The sequence below is a fragment of the Accipiter gentilis genome, chromosome 12, assembly GCF_929443795.1.
Source record: "Accipiter gentilis chromosome 12, bAccGen1.1, whole genome shotgun sequence".
In the NCBI taxonomy this organism is placed as follows: Eukaryota; Metazoa; Chordata; class Aves; order Accipitriformes; family Accipitridae; genus Astur; species Astur gentilis.
This window is the reverse complement of record NC_064891.1, coordinates 5,098,601-5,113,465: the sequence shown is the minus strand read 5'-3', so window position 1 is coordinate 5,113,465 and position 14,865 is coordinate 5,098,601. Positions and strand designations below refer to the sequence as shown.

The window sequence follows — 14,865 nt, the reverse complement described above, 5'->3', positions numbered from 1 at the left end:
GCTGATGAGATTAAAAAAGGACAAGAGAAAATCCATACTATTTATTTAAAGTATATCGCTAATAATTTGCTAAGGGGGAGTCTGAAACACTACACGATGGCTCTCTTCTTTCCCTCCAAAGTTTTGGACATCTGAAAGTGCAACACTTGCTGCTAGTGAGGTGTCTTTAGGCTTGCCATGGGGAAATCATTGTAAGTCTCCATTTCTTTTTCCCTCCGGGACAGAAAGAAGTGACTGGCTTCTCTAGCAGCAATACAAATTCCTTGTCACCTTTTGTGATTTATGCCAAATTCAGTCTGAGGTTTCTGCAGAAGCTATATGGTAGTTGTACCTTCCATATATTATGCCGTCCCATACCCCACCTCTCACAGATGACCACCAGGAGGTATGCAACTGCTGCTTCTTCTGGAACACAGATAACTTTAAGTGTCTGTAAGCTTGTGCTTGCCGGGGTGTGTGCCATTTGGCGAAAAACAGCTGACGAACAACAAGCAAGAGTCCCACACGGCGGACTCCGAGGGCAATCTTGCCTTCTTTCGTTTCTATTGTCACTGTTTCCTTTTACTTAAAAGTGAATTTTTGGGGGCAGAACGTACATGGATGCTCTTGAGATATGAGGAACGCAAACCAACTACGGCTTGATTTTTCAGCGATACTGGGTGTTCACAGCTTCTAGTTACTTAAGTGAAAAGCTGGCTGCTGGCATCTGATGAGCTTCCTCTCCCTCTGCCTCTAACGTGCTGTGTGGCCAGGACTGTAGCGCAGAAGAAGGGAGTCAGCCAACAGAGGAAGTGGGGACGTGAGTGGGATCCGAGAGCTGTGCTGCCTTCCCCTCCTTGACCCCCACCGAAAGCCAGCCGCCAGTGCAGGGCCTGAGCTATTGCTGCTGCACTGTAGGAAGCACAGACATCCTCTGAAATACTCTTGAGAAGAATTTGCCATTTTACTTATACCTCCCAGGGGTGCAATGGAAGTTTTAAAGTTTAGGGCTGAAAAGACTTCTTAACAGGTGTCAAATTTAGTGCCAGCACACAGTTCCTCATGAACCAAATGACACATCCTCTTCAAACTCTCCTAGGAAATTTGGCAGTTCTTCTTATTAAAGCCCCTGTCGTTACCTTAAAAGAAAAATGTATATATAGAGAAAACTGACACGCTGCCTGGAGGATGCTGGTGCTCAGAAGGGTAAGTCTCAGTGGCAGAGGAAAGGGGATAGCAAGGTACCTGAGCACACATCAACTGGCTGCCTAATGGCATGGCCAGACGTGTTTGTTAAGATCTGCAACACGTGAACGAAGTCATCAGGGTGCTACGACAGGTCCATCATTCAAATGTTACCCAGGGTTTTTTTTTCTGTATTATTTGTGCTATAGCCACACACCTATTTTCAGGATGGACTTGAAGCTTCTGTTTTCAGAGAGATTGTTAGGCAGAGAGTGGTCACAGGTGCCGTGTGGGACCCCAGGTGGCCACTTTGCCATCCCAAAACAGCAAAAAGCCAATCTCATTCTGCAGTCAGACAACTCACTGCTGCACGTCTTTGTTTTGCAGAAATTTTCTGCATGTGAAAAAGAAAGGTCTCAAAGACCTGTTTCTTTACAGTGCTTTCAGTCGGTTACCCTTCTCCTTCACTAAACCGTACCTGCACAAAATGCTTTTTTGAAGGCATCTTGATGTTGCACTATGAACTACCGGTATAACTTTTCTCATAAAAACCATTTTGTTCATACGCAAAATGTTAAATTTCCTTGAGTCTGGAAAGAATAATCCTGAACAGGGTTTCATCTTCTGTGGTGTGGCTGGAATTAATTTTTTTAAAACCCCAGCAAATGTGCATGGAGTTTCTAAGTGATGTGCATTTTGCCACGCTTTCCACTAATATTTCACTATACCCAAACTTGCATTTGTAAGAATAATTCTGATTTTGCATCTGTTCAAATATGTGGGAGCAGTCACTCTTCTCTCTAACAGGTATAGGCATCAGCTTACATTTGTACAATTATAAACACAATATGAATCAGTGCAAGCAAATGGCAGCACATTCCCATATAATACTTGTTTAATTGCATCAATTTAAAATCAAGTATATATTGAACATTTTGTGCTAATTTAGCTGTAGCCTAATACAAGCATTTTGCTTTCTGGTTCCTTGGTAACTGGAGGCTCATTCCGTACTGGTAGGACTGCATCCCATGCGAATACACGGGCACTAGCTGGTAGCAGCAGTTTGAGGCTGGGAGCAGGGCAGCTGTCAGCACCGGCCCCACACCGTGCTCAGGGCACTGCAGCTTGTGTGCTTCTTCAGTGCGGTGGGTACCAGATAACCAGGCGGTCATCAGCTGCGGTCCCACATCCCAAACGCAGGTACACGACCACTAGGAACATCACCGCGGCTTTGGCTCTCACGGTGTTCTCAGTTGCTTTGGGCTTCTTTTTAGCACCTCACAAACTGCCTGTGGTCTAACGGGGCACTCCATCATGATCAGCTACGGGAGTAAATGACATCAGGGAATTTAATTTTTGCAAGGACCTGGATGTCTTTTGATGGCACCTCAGCATTTCAAACTGATCCCAGGTTTAATGCCTTTCTTAAGTAGCCTAACTGATGGATAAACTCCTGTAGAGACTGGAGTACTTCACAGAGCAGGTGAATATCGTTGCAGTCTCCGAAGGCCACAATATTTTGCATGTGTTAATTCCTTGGAGAACTACATAGCCGAGGTCTCAAACACAGAGTGTTTTTGGAAATCCCAAATGCCTAAGCTTTACCACAGTGTTATCTTGACAGCAACTCATGCCCCATAGCATTGGAGAGACGGGGTGGGTGTTTACACCTTTCTATCTGTTTTCCTGTCTCTCTGGAAATTGCCTGAATGTTCAGAACAGGTAATGAAAAGCCTTGAACTCGTGCCCATGCTTCCTGCACTGAGACCAAAATCTCCTGTAAGCTTGCCAGACCTTTTACAGCTGCACCCTAGGGATTTAACACTATGCAGCTTATGGGTTTATGTGAAATTTCGTAAAAGAGAAGCCCTGTATTTTCACATACATATATTTATTTGGGGAAAGATCAAGAAATGCCAATATATTTCAAGCCAGTTCCCTACTGCATTAAAGAATGTGAAATATTCATGTGAACATTTGCTAATCCTATACAGTGAAATCTATTTCCCTCTCTATTTAGCATGCAGGCTGCAGCAGCTGAAGGTTGTTCAGCCTTTTCATTAGGGAGAAAAGTAAGGATGATTTGTGAAAACTACATGGAAGTAATCACAAGGAACAGTACTGAAGGGTTTTTAGAACAAAACCTTGTAAGCTACCTTGTAAGCATGCTTTCTCTTTCATGTGCTTGTTTCTTGTAGGGTGTTTCACAGCTTCAAACTGTAAATTTATATTTATGAACATAATTAGAAGTGCAATATAATATGCTTTCAAAATACAGAAATAAAAATTTAAGGGGCAGCACACACATTTTCAGAATATATATCTCAGGCTAAATTCTTCAGTAGGTAGCATCACTCCAAGCAAATTCCAATTTCTCTGTTCAACCATTACTCCTGATAATGTAATGAGTTACTTTCTCATCAGTGCTAAGTTTTGTGTATCCATCCAGACCCTCTGTGGCCCAATATCTCACACATAATCCCTTTCTTCACCCACCTGAACTCTGATAATGATAGCAGAAAATGGAAAATGAGGAAATCTGAGTGCCTATGATCCCTGATTCCACCAGGGAAAAACATCTGACCTTGGGAATTCATTTAAGTCTCCTGATGCTATGGATTCCCTAAGCGTTAAATGGAAATGGCATTTACTTTCCACTGAAAGATGCTAATATTTAAATATTGCTTCGAAGATCCTCAGATAAAAAGAACTATATATGTGCAAATTTTTATGCTTTTCTGCTTTCCTACAGATACAATAATACACTGAGGTGCTGAAATTTTGTTACAAAATAAAATTGCACTTGGAAATGTCAGGTCTGCACAGACCAGTGATCCAGAAGTCACTAAAGGCAATGTATCAGAAGATGTAACCTAGCCTCTCCAGGTACTGAATACTGTGACAAAGAACATAATCGCTTACCAGTACCGGCTGTGACCATTTCCCCCATGTACCTAGAACTGTAACAAGTATATAAATGATGTCAGAAGCAGTCTCTAAGGGGTGGTTTGGATACATCCACCTTGACTTGGAGAGCAGTGGCAGCAGGGATGAAGAATACTCATCTCCCCGGGCGTGAGCCATGCCATGCCACTTGGCAGGTTCACTGTATTTAGTAACAAAGGCACAGCCTATGAAACTTCCCTGTGTCTTCAAATTTTTATACTCAAGCTTACATGGGTAATGCTCTGAAGAGGAAGACTTAACACCTTGACTAGTGCCTGAGATCTCTAAGAGCTGGAAGCATTTCTTAGAAAGATTACAGGAAGAAATTTTATTCCTTTGTTTTGCATGAAGACCCTGAACATCACAGAGCCAGCCTGGTCATGACTGGAATATTAAAGTATTCAGTAAATAATTGCCTATACTGCTAATTGTAATATATAAAGCACATATTTATTTCATTGAAATTAAATTTTTCGTTGATCCTCTGAACTTTTGTATTACATGACTGCTATGTCAGCACAAGATTCAGCCAAATCACCCCCAACATGGAACAGATTCAAAGAATTCAAGTCTTTTCTGTTCATGCAGTATGTGTGAGCAGACTGCGATTCCTCTGAATCTGCATATTGTTACTTACTGACTACTTTTTGTCCTGCCTCATTCTATGGACTGAAGTCAAAGACAATAGCCTGAATGAAGTATATTCATATGCCATAATGCTTCACAATCATTATGGCAACCACACAAAAGAAATTTCATCACAGCAACTGTAAAGTTTTGTTACATGTATCTAACACAAACCATTAGAAACCTGGGTGAGAGAATAGGTTCAGAATGAAAAAGGATCATGAGATTAGCCCACATCTCCTAAAAGCCAGACCGCAGATATTACACTTTTAAAATGTTTGGTTGTTTTTCACATTTCACACACATCCTGATTTAGGAATCAATACTAGACCGAAGCATAAATACTGCAAAGGCACAATATATACAATTAATCTAGTATTTCCGATCCTAGTAGAAACACAGTACCAGAAGCATCTCTAGAGATCTCACTTTGTAGCCCAAGTGATTGATTAGTGCTGGGATAAGCATCTAAGCTCTTGAGTACTAATAGGGGTCTTTCCACTGAAACATCAAATGTTCGTGTTCGTCCCCTTCAGTTTTCCCATCAGTGTCCAAGTTTACTTTTTTCCCTTTAAGAAAAGGCTTCTGTAACAGGAAGAGTTGAGTTATGCTGTCCCTCTATAACAAATGAATCAACTGTTTCCTCATTTTCCTGCTAATTAAGTTCAGCCTATCTCAGTAATGTTTTCCAAAAGAAACGAGAACAATTCAAGTAAGAGCAACAGAAAGTATTTTTAATGCAGTTTCTAGAAAAGCGAGTAATCCTGTGTCTCTGAGGAAATGAATGCCTATGTAAGAAATGAAGTGGCTTGCAAGCACAAGATATTTTCCCTTCACAGAAAATTAAATTAAAAGAAGGGTCCAGAGCTGAGAGAGACCTTCCCTTAGGACCTGCTCCTCCTTCTCCAAACCCTTACCTTTGTGAGAAAACATCTCGGTAGGGGCTGCCGTGCTGCAGTGCGATCCCATATCCTCTGTCCGCAACAGTGTTCCCAACCGTGTAAAAAGAGCAGTCTGCATCATTGATGGCCACGTACTCCAGTACCGCTGCATCCCATACAAAGGCATAGTTCCCGTATTTCACCTGCAGTAGACAGAGGAAGAGCTCAGACTAAGGACGGTCAAGTCCAAAAGGAGGTCAGTGCACCTAAAAATGTGGCAGTTTCAGCACAGTCTGTTCGTTAAAGAAAGCGAAGCTTGGGTACCCAACAGCCGTCAGCACAAAAAGTGCACTGTGACTGCTGCCACGTGGTGCTTTGGCCAAGCATCTCAGCAGAAACTGAAGAAATCTGATCTGAGAACAACATGCTGTCAGTGAAACAGCACCGTGCAGGAAACCTGTATTGTCCCTCTTCAGGACACAAAGGAAACATCAGGCTCCCACCATCAATGCTAACTTCCACCCCAAAATCCCCCTTAAGTTTTTTCTTTGAGTCACAAACCCCACCATTATTTAGAGGGAAGGTAGGCATTCACACTGGGAGAAGTGTGGGAGTGTAGGCATGGCTATCCAGACGGAAGACCACCGTTCAAGATGGTTGACATTTCAGTCATTTCAGGTTGCCGTAGACATTATGAACACCCATTTGTCTTTTGGGCTCCGTGCACGATTGTGGGCAAGATCGTGCCAAACAGATTTTTGGGGATTATTTTTCTCAGCATGAAGGGTTTTCATGTATCTTCAAAGACTTTTGTACAGCAAGATCATGTAAGCCATTTTAACTGTTTGACTAAGACAAATCCAAACCAACTCATTATATTGAAAAGCTTTTAAAGTAACATTTTACTATCCATTCACATTTGAAACAAATCCAGATTTCTCTTTTCATTTAAATATAGGGGATATATACAAAATTTAAACATTTTTTCAGCATTTATTCAGAAGTAAGCTTATCAAAATAAGGAATGTCAGTACATCATTTAGATTAGGCTTTGACAATGTAGATTATGTTTTTAAAGACTGTTTACATATAAAAGTTACTGAATCAAGCCACACCGGCTGCTTGCTCATGAGATGTAGTGCAGAAGGAACGATTGCATTTGGGACACATTCCTTTTCATGCATAATGAATCTGAATTACACACTGCAGGCCTGGAAAGGGAATATTTCCTACTTCCATTCATAGGCATGGTATGAGGAGGATTTGTGCAGATTTTGGAGCAGAAAGGGAGCCATGTTATCTATGGACTTCGCATGTCTGGCAGGAAAAAGAAAATTCTTTTCAAAATACATACACACACAAATGCAGGACTGGGTCAGTTTTAATCTTCAGGCTCTGAAAATGGCCAAGAATGGGGTTTTTTTTGCCTCCCAGTGGAGGTTTAGGTCTATCTAAATGGCTAGGGAATAAGGCATAGAAGTGAACCCACTGTTAACAAACAATACAACTTGTATGCTTGTCTTACAGGCACTGCAACTCGCAGAGCTCTTTCTAGCTTGGGTTATTCTGATCTTCCTGCAGGCACCACTTAGCTAAGAAATAGATAACATGACTGAGAAAAAAGCCCTTCCTAGGAGCGTTTAAAAGGATAATGACTCAGACTGAAAAAGTATCATGATGTGCAGACAGCAAGGGAGGGAAATAGGAGACAAAAGCAGAAGATCAGAAGGGGGGAAATGAATCCTGAAGGATCAGATGGACTTTCCAAACAAAGGAATTAGGGAAAAGTGGGGTTCAAAAGACAAGTAATTCTACAAGTGGGGACATAACCTTTGAGGTGATGGCAAGAGCAGTGGGTTATGTTTTGTCCTAACCCACCCTTTTAACGTCCTAGTGCATTGAATTCACGTAAGTGCTTGTAAAGAGACTTATCAGCTGCTCAGCTGGTCAGGAAAAATTCTCTTGATTTGCCTGCCTCGCTGTAAAACAACTCACAGTGAGAATATATAGAAGTGGTAAAAGCACTTACTGTCAATAATACCTATGATGAAGTGGTATATATAAGATCCTGAGAGCAGACCTGCTAGTATCACAGTTCAGGTTCCCACAAAGATATTACTTTTCATAGATAAGATCACAGTGAGACTCAGTTAAAGCACATGGGGCAGGAAAGAGATTGAAGAACCAGAAGGGATCATCCCAGCCATCTACCTTCAACATACAATTGCTCCATGCAATAAAATAGATCCTTTTTAGCATTCTTCCCCTATCCATTTACAAATCTAGGGAATTCAAATCCATGGAGCAAACCTAAGTTGCAATTGTCATGCTTGTAATTACTCTCTTTATGGAACTACTCCTCAGTCTCACAGTTTTCATTGCTATTCAATGTATTTATTTTTACTATTTAAAAAACCCCAACCAACTTTCTTATGTCATTCCTAGTTATTTTTCCTTTTGCAGTTCTAAATATGCTCACTTTGGGGGCTGACACCTTTCAGTTATTGATGAACTTTTCTGTTACTTAGCTGAGCTGGATACAACTTTCTTTAATCTTTCTTTGCAAATCTATCAGTTCAGTCCTCCCATTAGCTGTGACACTACTTTTGAACTATCTACAATTATTAATTTTTATATATGAGGAAAACATCTGCCTCACTAAGAGAGAATCAGTTATCTGGCAGCTCAGGAGGCATATGATTCCCTTTTTAGCACACCCTTCTCCTGAGATTCATAGTCTAAACCCTCTGCCCATGGATCTTTCACACAGCTTAAGACTGGTTTTAGCCTGAAGATCTAAGAATAAAATTTTGCTAGATTAGAGCATAACTGCAACACTGCTGATGTTTTACAGATTTGCACCTACAAATAAGGAGTAGCTATCGTATGAAAAACTTTGGGGGATGATGCTCTGTGTGAAAGGAGAAGGGAATTTCAGAACAAAATGTCAATTAAAAACCTATATCCTTCTCTCTCTCCCTTTTACTATGGGAAGCACTTATTTTCTATCTTTCCAATAGCTATGCTGAAGACTTCCACTCTGGGCCTCAAAACGAACAGCAAAATTCCAGCTCTGCATTATGAGAAAAAGTTAAGGAACTTATAATCAGTCAATTAGGGGGGCTAAATGAAAACAAAATATCCTGGACAAAGAAACAATTCTTTGTAATATTGTCATGGTTTAATCCCAGCCAGCAACTAAGCACCACGCAGCTCCTTACTTAGTTCCCCCCTCAACCTCAGTGGGATGGGGGAGAGAATTGGGGGAAAAAGGTAAAACTGGTGGGTTGAGAGAAGAACATTTTAATAGAAAAGAAAGGAAGAAAATAACAATGATGATAATGATAATGATATTAATAAAATGATTGGAATATACAAAACAAGTGATGCACAATGCAATTGCTCACCACTCGCTGACCGATGCCCAGTTAGTTCCCGAGCAGTGATCCCCCCAGGCTGACTCCCCCCAGTTTATATACTGGGCATGACGTCACACGGTACGGAATACCCCTTTGACCACTTTGGGTCAGCTGCCCTGGCTGTGTCCCCTCCCAACTTCTTGTGCCCCTCCAGCCTTCTTGCTGGCTGGGCATGAGAAGCTGGAAAATCCTTGACTTAGTCTAAACACTACTGAGCACCAACTGAAAACATCAGTGTGTTATCAGCATTCTTCCCATACTGAACCCTAAACATAACACTGTACCAGCTGCTAGGAAGACAACTAACTCTGTCTCAGCCAAAACCAGGACAAATACATACATAACTCAATTCTTACAGAAGATCTGCATCCCTGATTCTACATTTCCACACCATTACGTTGGCATTTTGCACTGAGATGATAACAATTCAGGATGGTGGCAAATTTGCCACCGCACAGCCCAGGACAGCCAGGGAAGGATTTGTAGGAGGGCAGCATATTGTCACACAGCAGCAACCCCAGCTTTCCAGTCCACCAGGGCATGGAGAACTGCCTCTTCAGTCTCCTTCCCCGTGGCATCCCGCCTGCCAGTATAGCAGAGGCTAAAAAGGTTTTTGGAGTATCTGATGACTATTGCTATAGGAGAACAAAAAAATTACAGGCAAAATTGAACCTGTTCATCAGGGTATTTTGAACTCATGCGCTACGCTGGTCATTAAGTGAAACTGGGAGGTATGGTACCAGACACAAATGCTTGACTAGACTTAGTAATTTGTGAGCAATTCCAAAGGAGTTACTGTAAAAAGAGTTGTTATGCAGAATAGGGTCCATCAGCACATAGATGGTAAAACTATTTCTATAAGGCTGTTATATTTCTATCTTCTATCACTGTACATTTACAAGATTTTTATTTGCTCAAGCCCTGCCTGTAGATATTAGTTAAAGTTTATCTTTGATGACTCCACCAAAAACCAGTTGAGTTATATGAGGAAAGCATTTAAAGCCATTACACTGTTGCATATGCACGTATTTTATGCCAACATCGATGTGGGTAGTGTTTCTTCTTACAGCTAACCTGTTCACGCAGAGTAGGCTGAATAATGTATTTGTGTAAGTCCAGCATTCTAAAACCACATTTTTAGGTCTAGAAAATTAAAAATTTCAGAAAAAAAAAATTATAAGTAAACAACAACCAACTATTGCAATTTTTCACACTTGAATTCTTGGTCAATAACTTTTCTGTTTTTTAAATTCTTCTTTAAAAGAAATACAAAGAATCCTCATGAAAGAAAAATTGTACACAATAGGCTGCAGGTTAAACATAACTGGCAGTTATTTTTCCTGCAGAAGTCTTTTCAATATTTCATCATAAATAAAATGTGTTACCTGTTATAAAAACAATGCAACTTTTAAGGCCAGGGAAATCTTAGTTAAGTTTCAAATTATTAAAATAATATTAATTTCCTGGAAGAAAATCTGAAAATTATTAGATAAAGCTGATGAAGGACATTTTCTGAATATCCTGCGCCTACACCCTGATGGCACAGTGGTGATGCTTTTTCTGCTCATTTCCATTATGAGTCAGGTGCCATCCTTCCCCGCCGACTGCTGTACACCTTTCCTTGTCTATAAAGTTGTCAGTTGTATTTTAGCCAATTTAGTTTGTATTTTTAGCCATGAACAGAAACAGACTCTTCCGCAGCATAGCAGCAGCGACTCCAGCTCTGACCTAAACCCAGTCAGGGACACTGATTAATCACGGGCTCCACACAGCGCTTTGAGAATAATTTTCACCAATATGGACAATTCAACTGCACTGACTACACAAGGGGAAAATGCCATCCGATGCTGCTAGCCCTATGCCTATCAGTGTGGACCTGAGAATTTGGCATATATAAATACAGAAATAAAATTTTTGACATAATCTTTGCATATTCAGCAAGCATGCAGTAGCTGCAGCCTGCAGAGGGCTGCACTCCTTTCTACAAAACAGCCTCACCGAGGCTGCTATTACATGAGGAATGAAGAAGAGGGAACAAAATTGAATGAATGTTTGCAAATATACGAGTCAGAGCTAATGTATATAATGTGGATATTGTATTCTGAAATGGGAAACGGCAAAGATAAAATTGGTGGTGGAAGCTTAAATCTAGATTTTTGTGTTGTCAGATGTTGCCAAACAGTTGACGGCATTCACAACGGAGTTTTTTTTTCAGCAGAAGGGGATGGAAACACATTGATCTCCATAATCCTCCTGCAAGAGGCCAATGAAGTTGCTGTTTATCAGAACGAAGCAGAAGTCAGATCTCTTCTGCCTTCAGAGAAATTCTCGTTTGCTGATTTGTTTTCCTCTAGGGACAAAGGTTTCAAGTCTTGGTTTTGTTCACAAAGGGCACAATTCTGGCTAACTTCTATTTGGATCCCAGTGAAATAAAATCTCACATTTCAGCTTTGTTGAATAAAACATACTAATTTACATTTCTCTCAAAACTGAACTTTCTGTAGTTCTGAAGTACAATTTTGGAGCTTCTTGCCCCACACTCCCTTGCAGACCAGCACGTGTGGCTGATTTACATAACTTAAGAGTGAAATGTAGTCATGTGATCAGGGAATATGAATCTGACCAACAGCTCTCTGCAGTGCATAATGGAGTTGGATTCCCATGGTGGTATTAGAGCACAGAATAAAAATTCCTATATACATAAGACTCTATTCAGTCATCAAGGCAAGCAGCTAATTTAATAATAATAATAACAATAATAATAACCCCCACCCCCCCCCACCCCCCCTTTAGGATGTCATTTTGCAGGGTATATAGGAAGACAGGGGCACTAAATTAAATTAAATTCAAGGGGCACTATTTGACAAACATTGAAACTTGTTCTTTGTACTTATTCAAACAGAAAAGTGTGGATTCATTTCTAAAAGCATTATTGAGCTAGTGCCCAGGGGTGAACAGCAGCAGGAAATGAAACAGCGGGGAGCTTAGGGGAAGAAAGAAGAGGTTAGAAATCCCAGCCTCATCTCCTCTTCAGTATGAAGTTTATCTTTCATTACATTGTCGTATCAGCTTCAATGGCATGTCTATTTGCTTCAGATAAAACTTAATCAGGAAAAGCATTAATTCCTCATATGCAACCTGCCACCAACTTCTTGAGAAAAGCCTAATGATCACACATTCACTTGTTACACTGGGCAGACCTTGAATAATTCATCTGGAATTAGAAGAATTACTTGGGTATGAGAGCTCTGTAATGAGAGAGCGCCTTTGCGTTAGAATTTTTCCAGTGTTCAGTGCATTCCCATTTTGCCATTGTAATTAAATGCATCTTGTAAGTTACAAGAAAGAAAACAACAAGCAGAGCAAAACAGAGTGGGGACCAATCAAAGGTACAATTTCTGAGGGCAGTGGGAGAACAGAGCCAGATTCTTCTCCAGGTAGTCACAGCAAAGCACTAAAAAGGCAGCAGATCACGCTGATTGCTGACATGCAGCTGAACCACAGGTTCGTTACAGCTAACATTAATTTCAGATGGAAGAGAAATAGGAGAAAAAAAACAACAGAAAAAAAATATCTCAGAAAAGCAGACCTTTGAAAGGTAAGGAACCAATTTTTTTTTTAATGCCAGATTCTCATTTATTTTATGACAACTAAGTGCTGCAGATAGTAATGGAGACTATTTTAAGGGGATCACCAGTGAAGGTCATATACAGAAATGATATGAAAGCACTTCAGGTTCCTCAAAAACTTAGATCTGTGGTAGCCAAGTGGCAGTCTCAATAATGAGGCAAATTTAAACGAAATGTCACTGAAGTGACTTCCCCCCTTTCTGATATATTTGTATTTTTGTGGCAGCTAATCCCCAATAAAGAACATTTAAATGAGAAAATGTACACAGATAAATCCTCTTCATTTGAGTGAAAAAGTAAAATTCTGTAGATTAAAGTATCATGAAGAAGATAAATGCAGGTGAATTTAGAGAAGCAGCATCCCTCTTTAAATTAAATCAATCCAGCACCACACTAACTGAAGGGTTCTTGTTCCCATTCTTTAGAATAGAAGCAGAGTCAATCTAACTGCAATTCTTGGGCAGCATCCCTTATTCAAAGAAATACTCATTGAATACCAACTGCAAGGATAGGAAAATCATCAAAAGTCAAAAAACTACACATCAAAACCATTCATAGTCTGAAAAAAGAACTTTAACCGCAAGAAAATTCTTTGCAGAACTACCGTTGCTGAAAAATCCTCCAGTAAAAGCTCATTTGAAACAATACAGTTTCATTTTAGAAACTTTTTTAAAAGAAACTGACTTAATTTTCAGTTTTTATATTCCTTATACAAGAGCTTTGACCGCTTTCATAGTGGTAATAGGATTCAGGATGTCCCACTACTCACGCAAAAGGATTTAACTATCTTCTTTTGAACCATTTTATCCTCCTCTCTTCGATGAGTATCTCCTGCCCAGGTTTGGACGGAGCCAGCTTGGCAGTGCAAATTTAGACACAGTACCTTGAAGCTCCAAAATAAATGCTTCCCAGCCTCTCTTTCTTCCCCCTCTGAAACTACATTGCACAACAACTTGGCTTGTTTCCCCTCTTTTTGGTACCCTGCAGGAGACAAGAAGCACTAACTGCTGGCAACCTGCACTGCAATCTCACAAGCTTGGGCTGGGCTGCGAAGGAACAGGTTTGGATCGTAAAGCTCAGTGCTTCCACATCCGTTTGTTTTCAGATAGACTTTGGTGGTCTTGGAAGTTGCTCCTTCCTCTGGAAACCCTGCACAAAACCATCAACCTTCTCTAGAAGTGAGTCTTCCCCTTAAGTGCAGCTGTTCATGCGGCTGTGGAAAGAAGCAGACAGATTTCTCCCAAACCCTTAAGTTTTCTACCTTTCAGTGATACCCGGCAGCCCCTTTCCCTGGGAGTTCATTAAAGGCTACCACGGGGTGTCTCTAACTAAGTATTTATTTCAGGCTATAAGTTCAGGCTGCTGCGCAGACTGGTGCCATGGACGGTTTCCAGCGAAGCACTCCGGAAAACCTCCACAGAGAAATTTCTGCCCTATGGTATTTCCAGCTAAAGCAACCATTCTAAGCCCGATCAGGTCTTCTGCAGGCGAGTCAGTCCCTTCTCAAGCGGGCCCAGATGGGGGATGCTGCGCAAATGACTGGTCCTGCCTCCCCAGGTCAGGGCATTGTTAAGAGCTGTTATTCCTCTAACGTGTGGGTTCATAATGCCGCCCCTTGTCACTGGCTTGTCAGGTCTTTGGAGACCCCACTGCTGAATGCATTTTAATTCTCAGGAGAAGGTACTTTGAACCCACAGGAAAGGAAAACATTACAGATCTGAGCTAAGGAGGTTTTCTCTTTCTTTCGCAGTTTAGGAACCATGGAAAACATCAGGAGCTGTGGGAGGAGGAAGACCAGTGCAGCAGCATTTTTTACTCAATTCAGACTGCCTGCTTGCTATCACCGTGCAGACAACTGAGAAGATGATGCAGTCTAACAAGTTGTCACGTATCATCCCCGTCGTCTTAAAAGCTAGCTCCCCTCTGCTGCTGCCCACCCCGCAGCAAGCTGCTAGGGGGAGCAGTGCACCAGGGCGAAAAATACAGACAGCACATCTCCTGCAATCCAAAACACTCAGCATTTTGTGCTCGCTAACTAGGAAGTCAAATCCCTCATATAAAACAGTTAATACACAGAATACGGTTACAGTAATTTAAAAAGCACAACTCAGCCTCTGCCAGGCAGAGCAAGTCCAGGTAAAGGAGCAGGCACCCGGATTCTTTATGTACAAAGGTACATAAAGATATAAATGATATCTA

General features: G+C 41.0%; 1 protein-coding gene across 3 annotated transcripts in view; it reads right to left on the bottom strand.

The window, feature by feature from the left end:
* GRID2 (glutamate ionotropic receptor delta type subunit 2) overlaps window positions 1–14,865 on the bottom strand; it is a 744,443-nt gene that overhangs the window by 64,695 nt on the left and 664,883 nt on the right. For all 3 annotated transcript variants that reach the window (XR_007507799.1, XM_049815125.1, XM_049815126.1), the window contains exon 14: window positions 5,655–5,821. Coding sequence is in view for 2 of the 3 variants with exons in the window: in XM_049815125.1 (XP_049671082.1) it covers window positions 5,655–5,821 (167 nt within the window). In the remaining variant the exon portion in view is untranslated. The remainder of the gene's footprint in view (window positions 1–5,654; window positions 5,822–14,865) is intronic.